General features: G+C 34.3%; 2 protein-coding genes and 1 pseudogene across 3 annotated transcripts in view; all 3 read left to right on the forward strand.

Moving 5' to 3' along the window:
* Window positions 1-6,205, forward strand: part of LOC109073883 (protein tweety homolog 2-like) — a 52,226-nt gene extending 46,021 nt beyond the window's left edge. Inside the window, exons 9-15 of one of the 2 annotated variants that reach the window (XM_042735933.1) lie at window positions 220-316; window positions 819-907; window positions 1,026-1,168; window positions 2,331-2,504; window positions 2,757-2,835; window positions 3,618-3,644; window positions 4,113-6,205. In XM_042735933.1, coding sequence (XP_042591867.1) covers window positions 220-316; window positions 819-907; window positions 1,026-1,168; window positions 2,331-2,504; window positions 2,757-2,835; window positions 3,618-3,644; window positions 4,113-4,193 — 690 coding nt within the window. In that variant the 3' untranslated portion in view covers window positions 4,194-6,205. The remainder of the gene's footprint in view (window positions 1-219; window positions 317-818; window positions 908-1,025; window positions 1,169-2,330; window positions 2,505-2,756; window positions 2,836-3,617; window positions 3,645-4,112) is intronic. The other variant, XM_042735934.1, reaches the window with a different exon arrangement.
* A 4,472-nt stretch (window positions 6,206-10,677) lies between these two features.
* LOC109091003 lies at window positions 10,678-12,999 on the forward strand (annotated as a pseudogene).
* Window positions 13,000-15,163: 2,164 nt separating this feature from the next.
* The window catches only part of LOC109107481 (kinesin-like protein KIF19), a 43,342-nt gene continuing 35,010 nt past the window's right edge, over window positions 15,164-23,495 (forward strand). Inside the window, exons 1-2 of the mRNA XM_042735939.1 lie at window positions 15,164-15,550; window positions 17,227-17,307. Coding sequence (XP_042591873.1) covers window positions 15,512-15,550; window positions 17,227-17,307 — 120 coding nt within the window. The 5' untranslated portion in view covers window positions 15,164-15,511. The remainder of the gene's footprint in view (window positions 15,551-17,226; window positions 17,308-23,495) is intronic.

Below are 23,495 nucleotides of genomic sequence, written 5' to 3' on the forward strand. Positions count from 1 at the left end.
CTTCCTTTCTGATCTGGTCATTTATATAGATTTGAGACAGTGTCGGTGTTACCAGGTGTGTTTGTCTGTGGACGGTGCAGTTTCTCTCTCTGCTGGTTGAGAGAGGAACTGCACATGAGACCCTTTCATGATGAACAGAACCAGTGACATGTAAACTGTGGATGTTGTTTGTTAGCCCTTAAACAAAACAGACTGATCCTGAATTAGTTTGTTTTGCAGTCCCTGACTGTCTTCCAGAGATCGCTGACCACCATGCAGATCCAGATCCAAGGTCTCCTGCAGTTTGCAGTGCCTCTGTTCCCCACAGCTGAGGTGAGTGTGCACTATACAGACTTATGCATTCCTTTAATACTTTGTGCTCTATTCAGTATAAGCCTTTACCATTAAATCATTTGTATTTATGCATTTAACAGATGCTTTTTTCCCAAATGACTTACATTGCATATTTAAAATGAATTTAAACGTAATAATATTGACTGAATTGCGCATATATATGTGCAAAATTCACTATTTATATTACATTGCATATTTAATGTAATTATTTGTTTTATGTTATTTTTACTGTAATGTAGAACAATTTGTTTTATATTATTTTTTATGTTATTTGTATTTATTATTATTTTATATTTATTGTAATATAATGGAAATTGAATGTAAAATGTCATGAAAATTTTGAATATATAGTATGCTATTTCACTTCTTTCTTGGTGTATAAAAATAGTTATTGGTGTATAAAAATAGTTTATTGTATTGTATATAAAGTTAGTATGCTATTTCAATTTTTTTTTGTTGTATATAAAGTGCGTTTTTTTAATTATATTTACTGAGTATTCAGCATTTATTGAATAATTCAGAGGCCAGTTTACATCAGCTCACTGCACTTCTAGACTGCCGAGGACTAAATAAGGTACGGAGCACATGTAATGTTCCACCTGCTTGTGTCTAATGTGATGCTGCGAGATTAGTGAGATTTTAGCAATTAGTAAAATGCATCTAAATCTCTTGTGGGATGTGTGTGTTTTCAGGACTACCTGGACGCTCTGATAGGTGTGTGTTATGATGGCGTGGAGGGGTTGCTGTATCTCTGTCTGTTCTCTCTCCTGGCGGCCTGTGCCTTCTCTGTCATGCTGTGTGCCATCCCGAGAGCATGGCGACAGATTGCCAACAGGTACAGTACACACACACAGAATCCATTAAGATCTCTCACAATGACTATAGTGCACTTACCTCTAATCAAACATCCATAAACTAAGTTCTTTGGGAGTCATTTGAGAATAACAGACATGTCTGTTAAAGCCTTTGCATAAAGAAAGCATGCCGAAACCTGGTACCTGTCATTACAAGCATGCCCTGAGGGTGCTTGCAGAGTTTCAGTACAGCACTACCTACTAGTAAAAAGATATGAAAAATGCAATGTTTGCTAATAATTTCTGAACAGTTTGACCAAGATTCAAGAGATTGTTTAGATTCTGTATGACATGCTGAGTCACGCTGTACATAGTTTTCATACAGTATGTTGGCTGTTTTGAGCATCTGCCATTGTGAATTTTATTTTATTATTTTTTTTTTTTAAATGCTGTATTTTACTAATGCACTGGTATATTATTATGAAACTTGTCTTGTTTCTTTACAACCATAACCTGAAGCAACCTATGGAGATTTTGGCAAGGCACTATGTAGTGATCACGAGAGATAACACAGTATACAAATATGCTTACATTACTTTCTAAAACCATGTAACTCCTAGTCAAATTTGATAGCATGATGGATCTAACCACACCAGATCAATTTGGTGGCAGTGATGATGCATGATATGTATTCATGGGTTTTCAACCAATTAGCTTAAAATCATCAACAGGTCTTCAATTGCTAATTTTCTTTTTGTAATATTTTCAATTATTCTGATGCTCCCTGCCATGCTGGTTTAGCTCCTTATTTTGCCTTTGTTGTGCTTGAATGCTTAAAGGGATTGTTTAACCAAAAATGAAAATGGTTATCATTTACACACCATCAAGCTATTCCAAACCTACAAGAGTTTCTTTCTTCTGTTGATCATAAAAGAAGATATTTTAAAGCAATTCAGTGGGCACCAAAATGGTTTTCTTTAAAATATTGTCTTTTATGTTTAACAGATGAAAGAAACTTCTGTTTGGAATAACTATTGCTTTAATTCTTGTATTTTTAATTCTGATGGTGCTATATTTGTAAATTGCACTTTGTTCTGTATTTTTAGTAATATACATGCAGTCTTGGTTAGTATAGGAGAAAAATATTACCGGCCCCAAATGTTTAAATGATAGTATAAACAATGCTTCTCTTTCTTTCCACAGAGATCGAGATTACGATGACATTGATGACGGGGACCCGTTTAACCCTCAGAGCCGACGAATGATGTCCCACCGTTCAGAGCAGGGCAACATGCACAGCTTCTGCAGCTACAGTAGCAGCATGGGCAGCCAGACCAGCCTGCACCCTCCAACACAGGCTGTGACCAACGCACCCCTGTCAGTCAACCTTACACGTGATTTATTCCTTTTCATATTCTGTGATTTCCTGTTTTCAGATCTGAATTGTGTGACAGCGTAATTCAATAACTTTTGGATGTAATAGAAAGGAGATGTTGAATGATTTTCCTTTCTTCAGGAATACTAGATAAAGTTCACTTACTTTATTATATATGAAATATTTCCTTTCTCACTCTCTTGAACTTTCCCTCTCATTTTCTCTTTTCATTCATCAGTGTCTTGTTTTGACAGGAACCAGTCTGCGCTGTTTGGAGGAAACCCGCGCTATGAGAACGTGCCTCTGATCGGGAGGGGATCTCCTCCTCCTTCGGTGCGTTGGGCTCCAGAGGCCAAGCCCTTCTCATGACTCACACGTACACTCATGTTGATACAATGACAATAATTCATACCAAAGATTAACCTTTTTCACAATCATTTTAAGGTTCAACATGAAATCAAAATTGGCCATATGTACATTACTGTTCAAAAGTATGTATTTTATTTAAAGAAATGAATAATTTTATTCAGAATTGATTTCTATTTCAAATAAAACTGTTCCTGTATACTCTGTATTATCAAAGGAAAAGAAAAGATGTAATCGTTTTCATCAAAAATATATAACAGCATATTAGAATGATTTCTGAAGAATCATGTGACACTAAAGACTTGTATAATGGCTAAAAAAAATTCACATTTTATATTACTGTTTTAACTGTATTATTGCTTAAATAAATGGAGTCTTGTTGAACGCTTTATACTTCTTTCAAAAACATAAAAAAGACCCAACACACACTTTTGAACGATAGTGTACTTCCTTAGTACTTATTCTTGTGCATAATTCAGCTGTGCTCATCATAACAAAAATTAGGCTTACTGGCAAAAATTAGAGTAAATGAGCTAAATTTTGATTTCATGCTGACTTCAAACTCTTGCCATGATTATTTCTACCCTTAAACTTCTATTTGTCCTTTGATAGCCAGTGGCTTTCTACTGTCTTCTGCTAATAGCTTCTTTTATGGTTTTTCTTTGTTTGTTCGTATGTTTCTCTGTTTGTATGTTTCTGTTCTTATTTTTCTTCCTTATTTTAACCACAAAATAAAATTCTTTTTGGAGCTTTACTCTCAGCCATATAGAAACCGCGTAAGTTGCTGTGTGATTACAGTATTATTGTCCCAGTCCCTTTGTCCTCTGATCTTTTTAATTCATCCCTTGGTTTTTCCCATGCGTTTAAATAAATTCTTTGTGGGTGATTTTTTTCGCTTTTCACTCCTGGCATGGATCCTCATGGACATACCTGCATATGTTGTATGTTAGACACAGATGAGCTATTTAGAGCACGCCCCCTGTTGGTAGGAGGTCAGAATGCATTTACAAGAGCATTTTTCTGTCATATTGTAATGTTGTCTGGCCACTAGCATACATGTGTTGGTGGGTTTTCAGGATGATTTTTCTGTAGTATTTTTATGTTGTATTGTAATTTTGTTTGGTGACTTATACAAGTGCAGTTCATTTTCATCTCACTCTTGAAAAATGGTTCTTGTTTGCTTGAATGTTCTAAGCGATGTATATATTGTCAATTTGTGACTTCTGTGTGGATGTTTTTCACAGTACTCTCCAACCATGAGAGCCACCTACCTCTCCATGACCGAAGACCAGATCAGACACTATGGGGAGGATTTCCGAGCGTAGAACTGATCTGTTGTCCTCTGGTGTGAGTCTTCACTTGCTGGAAATAAGGAAAACTCTCACGCCAGCATGTGTGTGCACCAATCTTAAAAGAGCACAGTCTGAAAGTCGAACGTCATTTTAAGAGCACTCAGTGTGTGTCCGTACGGGTGCTGGCATGAATGTGTGTGTTTGTCAATCATTCTGATGGTGCGACGCTTCTTTTCCCTCACTACTGACATATTTTTGTGAGGTGCTGAAATATCCTCTCTCTAATAATCGGTTTTATTTGTACGTTTACATCATATTTTTTATCAAACAGACTGTTGGTCTTCCCTATTGCCTTTTCAACTGCAGAAACTGTTCGATATGGGTAACAAAAACTATTTTGGACCCACGTTATATTAAGTGTCTTTAACTTTAACATTACAATTAACCATTTGATGCATTGCACTTTTTGTGTACATGTCTTTACATTGTACTTATACTTGTAACCATACCATAAAACCTGCCCCTCACCTTAACTGCATCCAATCTCAATAGCAAGTGTTACAATACAAACTGAACACAAACAGTACATTGTACCTAACACAGGGTTCCCACGGGCCCTTGAAATCCTTGAAAGTTTGTGAATTAAAAAAAAATAAAAATTCAAGGCCCTGGAAAGTTTTTGAAAATAAACACACATAGATACATGTCCTTGAAAGTACTTTTGTGAATTTATTTTGTGCAAGAAGTTTTCTGGAAAAAAATCCGTATTATTCCCTCAGGTTCGCTAATGTTGCCTATGCACACTAACTTACTAGCTTGCTTGATTTACGTTAGTTACGCGCATTTACGTGTTACGTTAAGTGTTACTTTGTGTTGTACGTTGCCATGATGTTCACGCGCGCACAAAACTACAACGATAGTAGTAGTAGTATAAATCAGTGTTGAATTGCTTTGCTTGTTAAGATAATGTAAACCCATGAGGCAAGAAAAACTTAAAAGCGTAATCTTAAAACTTCTGTTTACAGAACATGAGCCTAAGCTCTTTTAAATAAAATTCATGCAAAATAGGGTTGCTAACTGTTCAGTATAATATGGAATTGTCCCGTTTTTAAGGCATCAGAGAAGCGTTCCGTATGAAAGCTATACAAAGCTATTTGTAGGCATACGCCATTTGAGCATAGACCATACAAAGAACAAATTAATCATTCTTTTTGCACTAATAATTTTTTGAATTGTGAACGTAGCCGCTCAAGGAAGGCTTTAAGAACTTGAAAAATCCTCTGCCGCCTGGACGCTCCCACTTCACTCGCGCTAACGGCAATCCCCTTCACCATGCGCGTTTTGATTTCACCAAATCAGTGTGGGTGAATGCAAAGAAAGTGATTATTGATCATAAGCACAACATCCAGCTAGGCAAGAAAACATTCAATCTACCTGAGGGAAGACATCTTTAAGTTAATGTTGTTAAATAGAAAAAACGAAATGACACATTTTTTAAATTGTAACTTCTAGCATATTCCTAAACCTGGACCTCATTAATATTGAAGAACAAATTCAAGCACCAAAATCAGCCCACACACTCCAAGTTCTGTTTAATTGAAAAATATTAATTTTCGTGAATTCATACGCTAAATGGTTGCAATAACATTTTAGTTCAAAAATTTAAATGTCATTGTTAAAAAAAAATGCTTTATTTGATGTTCAGTTGTTATACTTTCAAATTTTATGCTGTATTGTATGTAATTTCACAGGATATTCACCTCCTAAATTACTAAACCATTTGTGCAGTCACAATTTTATAGAGGTAAAATTTACTTAGGCCAATGCTTTTTGTATAGCATGCGTGACATTTTTTGTATGACATTACACTTTATTTTTAGAATAATTGTACATAGGTTAAGCAAAACAAATAAGATTCTTTCTGAGAACCTTTTATAAACACAATTGACTGTAGACACAGAAATTACACTCTGTCACTGTAAAAAAAAAAAAAAAAAATCCATAAAATTTACGGTAAAAAAATGGCAGCTATGGTTAAATAATGGTAATAATTAATAATATAATGTTAATATACCAACCTATTGAAGTACTGAAATCTTTTTTGTACCTTTGTAATACACTGATAACCACCAAATGCAGGTGGTGATGAGAAAGTCACATGATGAACCAAAACTTATCACAAACAGCTTTTAAATACTAAGAAAGTGCACAGTCTCATCACTGATAACCACCAAATGCAGGTGGTGATGAGAAAGTCACATGATTTCATCCAATAAACATTCATTTAACAGTATTAGGTGTAACACACAACCCTAATATACATACAAAACTGTATGTGTTCCTGTAGCTCAAGTGGTAGAGCATTGCGTTAACAAGCGCATGGGGGTTCGATTCCCCGGGAGCACATGATAGGTAAAAATTGATAGCCTGAATGCACTGTAAGTCGCTTTGGATAAAAGCGTCTGCTAAATGCATAAATTTAATTTAATTTAAAACTGATAAGAAAAAACTAAGAAGTATAGTTATTTCAAAAAAAACAAAAAAAAAACATTATATTTGAAATGTAATGCAGGGAATTCTGGGAATGTCAATTTACGGTTTCTTACTGTAAATTAAACAGTCTTTTTCTACTTCCAAAAAACGGTATACTACCATAAAATTACATGTAATGTCCAATACAGTTTTTCACAATACAGTTAAAAACCCATTATTTATTTTAAAGGTTTTTAATGTTTTTTTTTTGTAGTATTTTTACGTTATTTTAACGTTCATTTTTTACAGCATGGTACAGAAAAAAATATTTTGAGCGTCCCTTATTCCGTCCCTTATTTTCCTATAAAGTATCACAGTTGTTCCTTATTTTCATTTTCTAAAGTTGGGAACCCTAATGAAAAAGTTAATATCAGATCCTTTTAGAATACAGTATAGGATGTAACGATTTTTTTTTTTTTACCCTAATGAAAAAGTTAATATCAGATCCTTTTAGAATACAGTATAGGATGGTAACGATTTTTTTTTTTTTAGTTTTAAATGTATAAATGTTTTATTGTGTTTGACACATAAAAACTGTAACAATGTATCTTACAAGGTAACACGATGTAACCTTGCTCTCGCTTAAAATGTGTCTCCACATTAAGTCCTTTAATTTGAAGTTAACCAAGGTGTGGGAACCCTGCTAACAGTGTTTTTAGTAATATATATATATATATATATATATATATATATATATATATATATATACACACACACACACACACACACACACACACACTTTTTGAAAATAGTATATAAGATCTATTTATATTAGTTATTTTTGTATCACTTAATTTAAATGTCTTTTATGCACTTTAAATGTTTTTTTTGTTATAATTTAATTTAATTGTTTTTGATTAATTTTATGTGTGTTTATTTTTGACAAAACCTAATTCTAACTCTAACCATATAGTAGTTTGTTTTTTTTATTTTTCTGTGTTTTTAGGTGTATTTTTACTGTGTAAAGGGCGACTTATTATAAAGTGTAAACCATTTTCTAATACATTTTTTTTATCTAATATAATTTCATTTCACCTTTATTTCAGTGACTGAAAATTATGTCAATTAATTTTAGTTAACAAGAACAACACTGACACAAACAATTTTTATTTTATTTTTATTTTTTTTGATTTTTATTTTTTTTTTATAAGTTTTTTTTTTTTTTTTAATAGTTATATAGTTGTAGTGGGACCACTATTTTTAGGCATAGAAATTTAGCATTTTTTCTTACAAGAGTACATTACCTTATAAAGGTTACCCATTTGCCATTTTAAAGATTGTGTACATATAAGTGTGGACACTGGTTGAAGTATTAATATTCTGTGCATTGGACATTTAGTCCTACACAGTGTGCAGCATTGCTAGCATCATCATAGTAGGTTTGCTAGGTACTTTTCTAAGCGGTTACTCATGAAAAGGTATCTTAAATTTTTTAGCTACTGTGCACAGTGGACTTCATGGACATGTCATCACTTTTTATGATGGCTAACTGTACAGATACTAATGCATCATCTTATTTTGAAGTGAAGCCTCTTTTGTTTTCTTAATGTGTTTTGTGCCAAGAATGGAAGCATGTTTTGTGCCTCTAAAGCCTTTGTTTTCTTTCCCTTTCATTGTTTTTTTTTTTTCTCCTCAGTGAGCGACCGCTGGTGTGTATGTATGGGAGCGGGGAATAAAAGCTTTTCTGTTTATTTTATGCATGTAGAGGCATTTTTTTTTTAGGACAACATGATCAAAAAGTGTTCCACAAGTGATGTTTGTGACATCCTGAGAGACATTTACCTCATTTCCAGCAGGCACAAATGAGGAGTTATTTTACTTGGAACTTAAAATCGCAGATCTTCTCATATCAACTCTAGAGAGCACTCTGAGCCAATTTCTTCCCATGATACAAATGCATATGCTTTGTATTAACCTGTTGACCAGCTGTAAATAACCTGTATGATAACCAGTGTTGTGTGATTATTTGTATTTCTTTCTTTGCTCCATTATTGTGTGCCATTTTCAGTATGTTGTTTGATAAAATCAGCTACTTGGACAGATGCTTGCACAGTGTGTTCTCATTTGAGGTTTATGGTCGCATCCATTTGGTTTATTGCATAGTTAGATTGTTTTTAATACATTTTTTAAACTGATTTTAATACTTTGGGTGCATAAATAGCACTGTGTTAAAGACACTGAGGTTGGTGCTTAATTTCTGTCTAACTTAGAGGACAGAAACATGGATATAATAAAATTCATTTTGAATTGAATTTAGATCTATGAGTATTACAGTTATTTTTGAAAGTAATATTTATGTATAGGCACTCCACTTAGCCAGCTGGGCATGTTTTTACACTATATGGGGTATGTTGTCACACCGATAATGCTGCCATAAAACACTATTTTTGACTTTGCAACAAAATGTAAACCTTTAAACAATTATGAAACTACAAAAATATATAATTATTTTGGCCAAGTGTTAATAAACTGCATAAGTTACATGACAACCTGATTATTATAATACTAATTCTGTGAAAACAGTTAGCCTACTTTATCGACTATTTTAGCTACATCATGTATTTGTTATACACGTCTCCCAGAAATCCTGTAGAATTCAACCAATCCGATAATGACTTCGACACTCCTGAAGTGTTTCCACTTGTGTGTCCCATATGCATCAGACGTTTAGCCAACAGTACGTGGGCGTGACGTCTGAGGCTGAGACTACATTTTCACAAACGGTCTCCCACCAGTGCACTGGACCAGGAAGGACCAGACTCTGCCTACTGCACGCAGCAGCTGCATTCGTAGTCAACGCCTTAATAGAGCTGCTCTAATAGAGGGGTAGCGCATCCTGACAAGCTGAATATGGCCATCAGGATGCGCTATCTGCTTAAACAATGAGGTCAAATTCATGATTAAGGTGGGGAATTGAGGACGACAGAATGTCAGGAGGCCAGTTTAATGTCTCATCTGAAGGATGCTCCCTTTCACAGTCTAAAGTCTGCGGCATTATGCTATGACTTTTGCTGCTTTTTGAAGCTGGTAGCACATTCCGATGGCTGGTAGGCCGCTGTGAGAAAAAAAAAAAAATAGCTTGCTGCTGGAGTTAGTTTTAGTCCAGCCTGCAGGCAGTGCTCATTCACAGGCATGTGTACTACTGTTCTAGTACACTACTGTACTAGTAGTATGACTCTGCCTACTGCATGCAGCAGAAAATGTAGATTGGTGCTGTTGTGGGTGCTTTATTAGGGATGTTCTTTTAGAGGGGTCATATGTCTTATTTTGAAACATGTAACACCAAACGGGTGTCTGCCAAGACTTATACATTCCTTGGTATGTTATGTTTAATGTGTAAAAGCACAACCATTGACTCAGTTAAATGTAGCCTACATAATAATCATACTTTGTTTTTAAAGACCTTATGATATTGTTGTGCTGCTGTTTGACTGGACGTTCTTCACAGGAAAGAAGGGGGAAGTATTTTAGGGCTACTACTGTGGTGCTGCTACATAAACGAAGCAAGTTCAGACTTAAGTTTTTTTCAGGAACGAGACGTTTAGTAAGCACTATGTAGACAGTCTTGTGAACAGAGGCTTTATAAAAGCATATTTAGTCATTGTTTAGTCAAACATTTATGAACTATTTTTAATCATTATTTACAAAACACAAAATGTCTAAAAATTTTCATAAACAAAAAACTTAAAAACTCTGTATAATAATTATAGAAAAATGTATGACCTCATTAATTGAAGGGATATATGGCATATTTGTATTTTTAAAAACTGTTGTCACCCATAATATGTCACCTCTTTGTGACATAATATAATTCCTCTGTTTAACTATTTTAAACAAAATATATTAAAACATTATTAATAATAATTATAGAGACATTTATGACCTTTTTAATTGAAATATTTATGTGTTATATATATATATAGAGAGAGAGAGATATTACCCTACAGGCCCATTTAAAATTAGCTAGTGAAAGCAAAAATTTTAACCCACAACTTAATGTTAAAAAAAAAATAAAAGTATAAAAATGCATATTTAATCAAGAATTGTTTACACAATCCTATTTTAACATTTCTTACCTTTAGCTAAAATGGAGATTGCATATGTGTACACAAAGAAGCGCAGTGAGTTTGGACCCCAGTGTAACTTTTCCGACCATCCAGCTGAGCTGCATGTGGACATTCTTCCTGACACGTCCCTCGCTGAGAGAGATCTGTGTAATGTGACAGTTCAGTGTGCAGAGGAAATGTCCGAGCATGAGGTGAGACCAGCATTAACACTATAACACTATATGAATTATTTTCCATCATGGACTGAATCATCATGAAATTCTTGTCATGTTCAGGTGAATTGAACACAGAGCGCTTTGAATCAGAGTCACGAGGAGTAAAGCATGTGGAAGGAGGGGGGCCCAAAGATCTCAATCCAGAGGACATGGAGGTGACCATCCACTACAGGAAGAAAGTGAAGAAGGATGAACACTATCAAAACACCATCATGCAGATTGCTGGTGTGAGTGCCATAAACTGTCAAACATCAAGTATTATATGAGCAATATATGTGACAAGACTTCAATCTAAGAAGATATGTTTTTGATTTCTTTATTGAAAAACAAGCCCGATTTTGCCCATTGCAGCTAATGGAACACTGTTGCAAGCAGAACAACGCCACTGACATCTGACAAGTTCTTTGAGGTTGAGGATGAGGATGAGGAGGTTTCAAAATATACTTTATACTTATTTTCTGTCGTATGTGTGACCATACAAAAAGTTTGGGATGAGATTTTTTTTTAGCAAAATTAATAGTTCATTCAGCAAGGATGCATTAATATAATGATCTTATGTGTGTGTATATATATATATATTATTGTTGTCAAGTACACATAAGGATAGACTTGTTCTAAAAAATCTAATTATTATTTTTTTTTCTGGAATTAATTACATTAATAGAACAATTGTGTCATATAATTTTTAATACTTTGGGTATCTTTGTGGTATCTGTTTTTTCTAGAGACCCGAATTAAGTGAAGCGTACAGCCACCAGTTTGTCCTGGCACCCCAATGGCAAGCATAAACTTGCTGTCGCCTACTCCTCCCTGGAGTTTCAAAGAGCACCCAATGAGCTTCGACTCCTACATGTGGGACATTGGTATAACATAAGAACAGCTCTTTTTCTGTGATATAAAGGAGTCATGTGTTACATATATAGTAGTAAAGACAAAAATATATATAAAAAATCACTTTCAGAAAATCCCAATAAACCTGAAATGACACTGAAACCTGTATCTCCGCTTGTATGTCTTGAGTACAACCCAAAAGATTCACACATTCTTGTTGGGGGAAGCTACAATGGACAAATTGGTAGGTTTGATCACTTGATCCCCTCTCTGGAATGCACAATTAATCATGTTCTATTCCAGCAGCCAAAACGCATATGACCATCTGAGCTCTTTTAGTGGTGTAATTAGATTGGCCTCAGTCGCTTTTTAGTTCTTAATAAAATATGGTTAATGGAAAAAAAGTACCTTTGACCTTGTCGTAATAGCATTTGCTAGATAAAACAGATTTCAAAATTCTAATGGCTAGACTAATAGTCTATGGTACTGAACGCAAAAATGAAATGAGTATGTACTTCGGAATGACATCTGTAAATGTATTTGTGTAAATGCACATGAATAGCCTTGAGTTTTTTTGTAAAATTATGCATAACCACCTTGTTATTTAACCCATTATCAGCATATTGAGACACTCATAAAGGCAGCCGGCCAGTAGAGATGTCCACCATCGAACATAGACTTAAAGATCTTGTCTACAAAGTCATCTGGCTGCAGTCGAAGACAGGCACAGACATCTTCTCGGCTTCTATAGATGGTCAGGTCTGTGTGCAATTACACAAAAGTCTAAAAATAAAGAAATAAACCATTCGGAAGATGAGTGAGCCAACTGAGAAACCCATACTGGACCCTAGTAAAAAGGGGAACCTTTACAATGCCATTGGTGCAGTCTCGCTGGAGTTTGAAACCACTATGGTAACAACATTTCTAAAGTTTTTGGCTCACTTGTAGCTACAGATGAACGCGAGACCAAGCGGGAGAAGATTCTGGAAGCTCGGCACAGAGAGATGACTCTCTGAAGGAACGCAGCCGCTCTGAACAGAGCCAAGAGGACGAGGGCAAAGAGGCAGACGGAGAGGAGAGCGTAGAGGAGCTGGTGGCGCGTGCGAGAGAGAGTTCTTCGACATCATGGAAGCTGAGAAAAAGAAAGAGGAGAAAGAACGAGATAAGGTGAAGGATGTTCTGCTTCTTGAGTGAATATGTTTATTCTAATGTTTTAAACGTCAGATCTGACGTCTAAAATTTTTAATCAAGGTTTTTAACCACACATCTGTGGTTAAAATTGCCCCCCTTTGCCCCCCTTTGTTGAGCTTAAACAAATTACACCCCATGTTTAGACTGTTGCTCCAATAAGATAAGGGTCCCGGGCTCTATATATAACCCTGATTGCTGTGGTGAAAAAGCTCTATTGTGAAAGACAAAGAAAGAAAAATAAATAAAGTCTACTTCGCCTATACCCAGAATGCTTTGTGCTCCACTGTGATTGGTGAGGAGGCATTTGAGCTTGGTGAGCATCAGAAGTGTATTGCTATAGGCTTTTCTACTCAAAGGCTCATGTGATTAATGGTTTTGGCCTTTTCAAGGACAATAACGAGGGGGGTTATAATTAGGTTTGTTTTATGTGTCTCACATGATTTCTAGGCAGTTAATTGGATAAAATAGTAATTTGGCTGGTCTCATAGTTTTTGATCTGTCTTTTCTTTTGTGTGAAAGGTGTGTGTGAAGAGAAAGATTTCCAGAAGGAGCACTAAACTAATGGTATATCGTCCTTTACACGAAGAGAAATCTTTCTATTGCCAAAACAGAGCTGTTCTCATACTCAGATCATGTCCGCAACCCGTTTTACTTCCATAATGTGATGTATTTCTGAGTGAAATGGGATATTCAGTGAGAAAACTTTTATTTTTTTTTATTTTATATATTTTAATATTTGATGTGGGGAGGATGGTTTGGAGTTTTGAATTGTGACTATGTAATGTTTTGAGATTTTGTGTATTGTGTATTGTGACATACAAATAAAAGATTTAATTTAATTTCCCAGGAATGTGCATTAAGAACGTAAATTGATTTCATGTTGACTTTAAATTAAGAATGTGTATTGATTTCGTGTTTTGTTTTATTGTATAAAGCACATTAAGCATTTATTTCCCAGGAATGTGCATTAAGAACGTAAATTGATTTCATGTTGACTTTAATTAAATAAAGCACATTAAGCATTTGTATTTGATTAATGTGTGATTACATATTCTAAAAATAGCATCAGATGATGTTGTCTGAAATGGAATTGTGAAATTGGTAGTGACTTTTTGTAATAAAATATAAAAATGTTCATAACAATCAGTTTAGTCAGTTGAAAATATTCAATATTGTTTGATTATATTTGTCATTATTTGTTTGTTGAAAATATTCAATATTTAAAAAAAAAAAAAAAAAAAAAAAAACCTGGTATTGTGTGAATAGGTGAATAGCATTTCAGTGTCTGAATAAAATATGAATTTTTTTTGTTTTTTTTGGCGCTGTTTAATGTGGAGTGACAGCCCTCAGTTCAACAGACGCGGCAGCGCGAGGCGCACGTGAACGGATAATCTCCACATTAGTACCAGTTTCAGCACAAAATAAACATGAATAAACATCCGAAGGTAAGTTAAAAGAAAGAGTACAACGTTACAATCCGTACTGTGTCTCATGTAATCGCTCAATCAGTGTTTCAGCCGCGCAAACGTGTCAAAATATAACGGCTCGTGAACAATGGTAACGTCACCATTTACCTCAGAAAAAAAAAAAACGTTATTCGGTGACCATAAACTCATTAGTCAGATAGAAAATTAAACTGTCGAGAGGGGCATTTTGCTAAATACTATATATGCACCATATAGCCTGACATTCCTTATAATTTTTACTGTTCTTCAATGTTTAATTTGTTTGAATAAATCCATAGAGTTATATATTAAAAAACGAATTGAAGTACAATTATTATTTTGTTATTGTGTATTTGTTATTTAATTATTTAAGAAATTGAGTTTAATTTTTTGCTTTTTTATGTCCTACAAATCGGTCAATTTCAACCTTCAGTTTTATAGTACGTTTATGTAGCAACGTTACCAACTGACTTTCATGTAGCCTATATTTTAAAGCATTAGTTGAGAGATTTCTATTTGATTTTTTGCCTTGAGAAAATTTGGCATGTACTGTACCTGATATATATCCAAAATAATCGTTATTGAATCGAATCGAATCGTGAAATTTGTTTCAGAACCCAGTCCTAACTATGACTGACTAAACAGGACCAACAGTTTTGAATCGAAGAAAGCTGTAGTACAATTCCTGACCAGCAGGTTTCGCTGCTGCCTCAGAATGTCTGTCCACCTGAGTGAAGCAGCATCAGCGGGTGAATGACGCCTCTCAGTGCGCACTGCACTACTGCTCATCTCTAGGGACATCACAAACACAACACTCACTCACGCACGGTTTACTGTGGGTGGAGAAACACACATCCTCAGAACATGGACCTGACGGACTTCACGGGCGTTTAAGAAACGCTCGCGACCCGCGTTTCACCGTTCAGCGTGTTTTAAAATCTAGAGAGAGAGAGAGAAGCGCAGGTGAATTGTTGCATGAATCATGACCGCGCGGCGTCTGCTGTGCTCTCTTCACGCGACGCGCGGTTTAGCTGACAAATAGCCGTGAAAACGTCCCGCAAAACATTACGATGAAGGACACTGGAGAATCAAAGGATCATCAGCTGACAGTACGTTAAGTCCAGTGACTTATTATTTACCTGCACTTGTGTCATGTAATGTTTGTAGACTGTGTTCAGACAAATATGTGTATGTATCTATGTAGATTAGAGACTGTGTTTACATATTTTTTTCTTGTTTATCATCAAATATATAGCTTATATTCTAACAACATCTTGTAGTTGTAGACTTTGTTTCAACCAATAATAATAATAATGTATTTATAATGTTACATAGAGTATATACATTTATGCATTCTGATGCACTTGTGCAGAGTTACAGTATAGAGTTACAATGTGCATAGACACAGTATGTGTATTTTGAGATATAGTTAGCTCATGTTTTATCTGCATATCTTGTATCTTTATCTTTTTTACATTTAAAATTAATTTCTTATATTACAGAATAATTTAAAATGAACCAGTGAGGCAAAAAGATTATTAAAAATTGTGAAAAACTTAATACATTAGATATGATCAGTTATAGAACGCATGAAATCTGAATATGAACATCAATAAATATCCATATATATAACATATAACAAATAATAAACAATAAATAAATATGCAACAACTAAGCGTGTGTGTATACTTGGTTTCTGCACACTGCATGCACATGTCAGAGTTTCGACTGTGTTTAGCCATTAACTTTATATGCAAATATGTGATAGAAATACATGAGTTAATATAAATAAATGTATAAAGCAAAAAAAAGTGAATTTTATTTTTTTCTATGGTCACATTTCATTCACTGACAGCTTGTGTACTTAAAACCCCTGGACAGATTTCAGTCTGACAGTCTAAACATGTTATATTTAGATTCTCTGGGAGCTTAATACCTGTTTTCTAGTGATCTTTTGCCCCCCCTCAATAATTCACAGCGGCAGTTTAAGTTCCCTTTCTCTTTTTCCACTGTAATACATCATTACTGTGCTCTAGCTAATGTAAATGTGAGACAGTCACGTACCTTTTGTAGTCCAGTTTCTATATGATTAGAAAATTAATAATATATTAATAATAATAATAATAAATTGCTCTGTAAATCTGTGGCCCATATTTAGGTGGAGACATTTGCAGTGACTTTATGTGAGTATTAGCTGTGAGCAACATAAAAGAACATGTCTTGCCTCTTCCCGTTAGCATATTAAATGATGACATTTGTTGCTCTACAAGCAATAACAACCTCCAGCTATAATATTCATACTGTATAATTAACTACTTAGATTGTAGAGCTGCATCGCTGTACCGTGACCTGTTACTTCAGCATAAGAAACTTTGGTTGTGTGCAAATCAATTCTCCTGCAAACTCAAATGGAAATTCCCTTGAAATGCAAATTAATGAGAGTACAGCGCTCACGTTTGATTAATGTCAACTGCTGCCATTTTTTTTTTCTCAAGGATAATGCAATCAATGTATGAATTTCACTGCATTCTATACAAAATATTACTCAACACAATGATAAAATAAGTAAAAATATAAAATTGTAAAATATGTAATATAGTAACAAAAACATAATGATAATATAATTATTATTTTTTTATTTTTTTAAATGTGCTGTTGTTGTTTTAAATTAATGCCACTTGGTTTATTGTTATTTGATTCAGTGGTATGCATGCTTTTAAAAAATAGTTAAGGGTTCAAATACTTTTTGAAACCAGTGCATTACCTTTTTTTTATTGTTTTGCAGGTGGCCCTGCGGATCCGGCCATTAAGTGATGCTGAACTGGAGGAAGGAGCCACTATTATAGCCCACAAAGTGGATGACCAGGTGAGACCAAACAGATGTGTCAGTTATTGTGACAAAGTGGATGATGTGTTTGTGTGTGGGGGGGGGGGCATAGAGTCTGAAGTATATGTTGTTTTTGAATAACTGCCTCAAAAAGATGACTGCGCACTCTCATTGTTTCTTGCTCTGTACTTGTGTAATTTGTGTTGAGTACATTTTGTGTACTCTTGTGGTGGATCTCTGTTGTTTTCAGTCTAGGCACTAAGCAGGTGACTCAGGCCATTCAAATCAGCCAGGTTCTGATTAAAGCATTGCTTTTAATGAGTCCAGCGCTCATGCTATTTAGAGAAAATGCTTAAACTAGTAACAGGTATGCATGTTTTCTAGGTCAAGCGGTCTCTTCTTGTATAAGTGGGTGGTTATTGGCCAGAATAAGATGCAAAGCGGTCCAGATTTTATTACTCAAAACACTAATGACTGATACTCTGATACTATGGAAGCCTGTTTCTGTCACAGAATAAAAAAATAAAAGATAAATTCAGACAAATTCTGAGGTTTTCACAAATCAGATTTTTTTTGTTTTTTTTTATAATTCAGAATTGCGAAATATCAAAAGATAAATTCAGACAAAGTCTGAGGTTTTCACAAATCAGATTTTTTTTGTTTTTTTTTATAATTTTTTTTTTGTGGCAGAAATATTTATATCTCACAATTTTGAAAAAATAAATAAATAAAAAAAAAAAAAAAAATATATATATATATATATATAAAAAAAAAAAATATATATATATATTCTTTGCATGGTGCGAACAGGATTCCATACAATACCATACTGTCATTAGTTTTTTTGTTGTTTTGTTTATGTTTAGTTTATGTTTTAATATAAATGTATTAGGTGGTGAGGACAGTGTCCATTAGATTAGATTTAGATTAGATTAGTATAATTTTTAAAGTCTTGTTTTAAAATTGGTTGGAAAATCATATGACGACATTAACCACGTCTAGTTTAAGTGTCTCTGGAGCTCTCATTGGCTGTAATAACCAGGTGCTAACCAGGCCCGGTGTTAGTGAATGAGGCGAGTGCAGTCAGATATTCTGTCTCAAGGGTTTGAGTCACAGAGACAATTAACCAATGCTGTGAGACCTTAGCACGGCATGACATCATTTCATTTGCCTGTGTCTGCAACAGCAGGCAATCATTATAATTATTTTCACCCATTTCACTCTGAACTTGGATTGATTAATTGTTGTAATTATAACTGTATTTGCTGGGATGTGTCAGACAGGGTGACATTCATTTGATTTACAATTATAGCAGAACAATACAAAAGTGCTACTTCTGAAATTCAAAGTATAGACTGTGTTGCTAGCAATACCAAGGTTTGATATATTTAACATGAATAGCTGGATTGCATGAATATATGTCCAAAGGGTTTGATTTATTTAGTGTTAATTGTTGGATTGCATGAATATATGTCCCTTTGGTTAAAAGTATCTGGCAAAAGAATATAAACTTGCAGAAAAAAACAGAAATGGCAGAGGCAAAAAGATCAGAATTGCGAAAAGAAGGTCAGAGTTCTGAGTTTATATCTCCCAGTGTTGACCTTTTTTTTCTCAGAATTGAGAAATCTTGCCATTTTAAATAAAGTCAGACTTGCGATATGTAAATTCACAATTCTCTGGAAAAAAAGCCAGAATTGTGAAATGTAGACTTGGAATTGCGAGAAAGTAAGTCCGAATTCTGAGATTAAGGTATAGCTCACAATTCTAAGTAAAATGTCTGAATTTTGAGATATAGGTAAACATTTGCAGTTACCTTATTTATTTATTTTATATTTTGTGGTGGAAACAGGCTTCCATAATCATGTGATTGTCTTCAAAACACATTTTGTTGTTATGTTTACCTACAGTGTAGCATATTATTAAGTTGTTGGTGGATGCTAGATGCTAACTTGTCTTCCTCTGTGGTTCCTGGTTTTTAGTTAGATACAGTTTATGGCTAATGTTGACTTCAGACCCATGGACGGTCAGCTGAGGTGGTCATGTTTACATTCAAGGACTTGGACATAACAATGAAAACTGGTTATACAAGGGCTGATGGGATTAGTAGCATGTACAGAAAGGTTTTGACACTGTGTATTATGTTTGTGCAGTCATCCCCATTAATAGAGAAAGAGAACAACACTGCAAGTGCTAACATATAATGAGGTTGTGTAAGTGTAGAAAAAAGATATAAACACAGGCTCAAAAACATGCACGCATGTTTGCTGGTGAACAACAAGACCAGTTCTTGCTGGTCTAAGCTAGTAAGTAATTATCTAGATTCGCTGACAAACCAAACTAAGCGCCTTTCTTATCTGTTTGTGTCTTATCAGCACGCCATATGGCAGCGCCATCTATGAGTAGACTAAGAGTTTTTTTTTATTAGTGGTATCAGTGGTGTTCTTTCCCCCCATGGCAGACACTCATGGAGGAGTAAACCTTAAGAGGATGAGCTCACCAACAGGGGCTTTGGGTGGCTTAGACAGGAACCACCTGCTCTTCTGTACTTCCAACCAGCTGACGACTGTAGAATCATGCCAGTGTTGGTGCAGCATCAATGCCAGCTTGTCCTTCAAAGCTAAACCTGATTGGCGCATCATATGACCCCTTTAGTTTTGTTAACATAAACTGAGAAAAAATATTCAGACCTCTTCAATACAAAGACGAGACACTGAAATTTTTATAACTGACAAAAAAAGACAAGACTTAAATATAGTTGTGAAAAAAACTCTCTATATCCAAAATCTCTCTATATTTTCTACAACAATAAAACAAAGAGAAAAAATATAGTCCTCCATGAGTTTGTATGCTTGAGGTTGCCAGATGTCAAGAGTTCAAATTAGAGCTTTTCTTTTAAAAGGACACATTTTCTGTCTAGAGTTTTCCTTTATCTTTGCGATCTGGCAACCATGACCTTAGGAAAAAAGATGATGATCTGAAAACATTGACAAACATATAAGTTGGAGTTTAGCATTCGCCTTTGAGATTTTCTGCTTAATTTAAAATGTAACACAGCCAGACTGTATATCTTGACTGCCGTTTGCTGCATAAATCTGCAACATCTAAACATAGATCTCGACTATACTGATTGCGATGCGGTTGCTGAATAGATGCATTTACACACCTTCTGTGCCACGATACAAAGTTTTTTTTTTTTTTGGTTAATATAAATTGGATTTATTGGATTCAATTTTAGGAATTTCACAGTTTTAGCGAGAAGCTTTCAAGTTGTATAGATTTTCATAATAACTAGAGACTGTGTTCATTTATATTATAATTTTATAAATCAGGAAACTAGATGAGGTAAAATAAACCCATAAACTTACAAACGAGTGTGAGTTTACGTTTTTCTTCAGTAATTTAGTAGTTCTAATGAAATTTCTCAAATGACAGCAATCATGACAAGTAATTGCAAATAATTTTGAGCAAAATGATTGTGAGTAATAGTTAAGAGGGTTTGTTCACCCAAAAATGCAAATTCTGTCATTAATTACTCGCCCTCATGTCGTTCCAAATCCATAAGACCTCCGTTTATCTTCGGAACTCAAATTAAGATATTTTTGATGGAATCTGAAAGCTCTCTGACCCTCCTATAGACAGCAAGGTTCCTTAACACGATCAACTTCCAGAAACGTAGCAAGGCTAGATCGGTAAAATAATCCATGCGACATCTGGGGTTAAACCGTAATATTACGAAGCTATGAGGAAAAAAAGGACTTTATTCAACAATTTGTCTCCTCCGCGTCACCCTAGTGGAGGTCTTACAGGTTTGGAACGACATGAGGGTAAGTAATTAATGACAGAATTTTCATTTTTGGGTGAACTGTTCCTTTAACCATTATGCAGCATGACTAAAACATTTCATTGACTAAATATATTTGCTAAGAACTAAAAAGAATATTTTACACAGGACTAAGACTAAAAAAACAACCAAAAAAACCCCTCAGCTGACAAAATTACTAGCGTGTGCTCTAACTGATTTACCAAGACAAACACACCCTGACCTCACGGTTCTCCTTAAGGTAAGGTGCTCGTGATGACGCACGTGTGCTACCAGACATACACTGCAAAGCGATTGGTTCTCTCATACATGCATAAGCAGATGCTGAGGAGGCTGAACTGTGCTGTCACCTCTCCTTACCTGTGTGTCATTATACATTGATGATACATATCAATGAGGCAACTCGGCACCTTGGCACCTCACCAGCCTACAGCAACTTCTTTCATTAGTGTTTCACACAGGCAATGCTTTTATTAAAAGGTGGATGCATGTTAATGTTCATCAAAGCATCTCTCCACTAAACCTCAGAATGCAGATAAACATTCACGATGGCCCGTGACAAGAGCCATAACTCCCTTATAATTGCATAAGCTCATTATAGAGCATAAGGGAATAAAGCTTCAACTTCAGCTTTTTTTGTTCTACTGCTTGTTATTGTTAAGACAGTTTTGTTTTTGTGTGGTTAAAGTGGAGTGCCACCTATGATTAAATCACCTCACATGAGCTGTATTTGTGGTCTTTTTTTGGACGGAATAGAAGTTTAATGTAAAAGTGTAGTTACTTCCTCTTGACGTTTTGTAATGGATTCATTGCAAATGAATTGTTTAAATCCATCTGAATTGAACGGACATAAACCATAAATCCATATGTACTCTTTCCATCACCATAATTAGATGATTGAAAAATTGGCATAATTAAATTAACGTAAACTACTGTATACTAGTAGCAAACTAATAATAGTTGTGAAAATAGTGGTAGTAATAGTAATATTAGTAATAGTTTAAAACAAGCGTGCATTAGTTCAGACTGTTCAGTTCAACTGTGATTTAATGATCCGTTTACATTTTTCATATCTGTTTTTGTAAAAAATTTACTTGGTAAGATTGTTTAAGAAATTATTACTATTATTCCTCATATATATATACTATATATAATATATATATATATATATATATATATATATATATATATATATTAGGGCTGGGTAAAAAATATTGATATCTCGATTTTAATCAATTCTCATTTTGACGAAACAATATCTATTCTTAAATCCCAATAATTTATTATTCTAGCCTGTTTTCAGTTAATGGACGGAACATTGAAGGGCACTTCCCAACCAATAAATCGCATTAAGAATTGTGCTTTGGTATTTTTAATATAAAACAAAGTCTCAGATTTCAAATTCTGTCCATTGAATTGCAGTATTCAAACAATAAATGACACTGTTTAATGTGGAGAGACAGATCGCAGTAGCGCCTCAGTTCAACAGACGCAGCAACGCGAAGCACATGTGAACTGATCATCTCCTCCACATTAATACCAGTTTCAGCACGAAATAAACATGAATAAACAACTTTACAATCAGTATCCTGTCTCATGTAATCGCTCAATCAGTGTCAAAATATAACGTCTCGTAAACAATGTCATGTAACGTCACCATTTACCTCAGAAAAAAAAACGTTATTCGGTGACCATAAACCCATTTTGCTAAATATATGCACCATATAACATATTAATTTGCTTAAATAAATCTGTCAAGTTTTTATGACAGCCACCATTTAAATGTGTATATAAAAAAATAATGACTTGAAGTTGAAATATTATGTAATTGTAACTTTATTATTATAAAAACGTCATTAAGTGTAATTTAAGCAGTTGTATAGCGTACAAATCAGTAAATTTTAACCTTCACTTTTATAGTAATGTAGTACCAACTGACTCTCATGTATATTTTACAGCATTAGTTGAGAGATTTTTTTTTTTCCTTGAAAAAAATTTGGCATGTTCTGTACCTGATATATATCCAAAATAATCATGATTGAATCGAATCGCAAGCTTGTGAATGAGAATCGAATCAAATTGTGAAATTATATATTATTATAAATATATTTAATTTTTGTTTTTCTCCTTTTTTTATGCTGCTTTTTAATGGTTCATTCATCTAATAATGTCATGGTTTCCACAAAAATATTAAGCATCACTGTTTTATGTTTTAAGCATTGATAATAGTAAGAAATGGTTTTTGAGCACCAAATCAGCATATTAATTTCTGAAGGATCATGTGACACTGAAAAGTTTTGGAAATTTAACTTGCCTGTCATCACTTTGTATGGGGAAACATTAAATTCTCCCAAACTGTTCACTAAGCTTACGATTAAATCTCATATTTAAAATCACCAATGAAATC

Source organism: Cyprinus carpio, chromosome B12 (genome assembly GCF_018340385.1).
Source record: "Cyprinus carpio isolate SPL01 chromosome B12, ASM1834038v1, whole genome shotgun sequence".
NCBI lineage: Eukaryota > Metazoa > Chordata > Actinopteri > Cypriniformes > Cyprinidae > Cyprinus > Cyprinus carpio.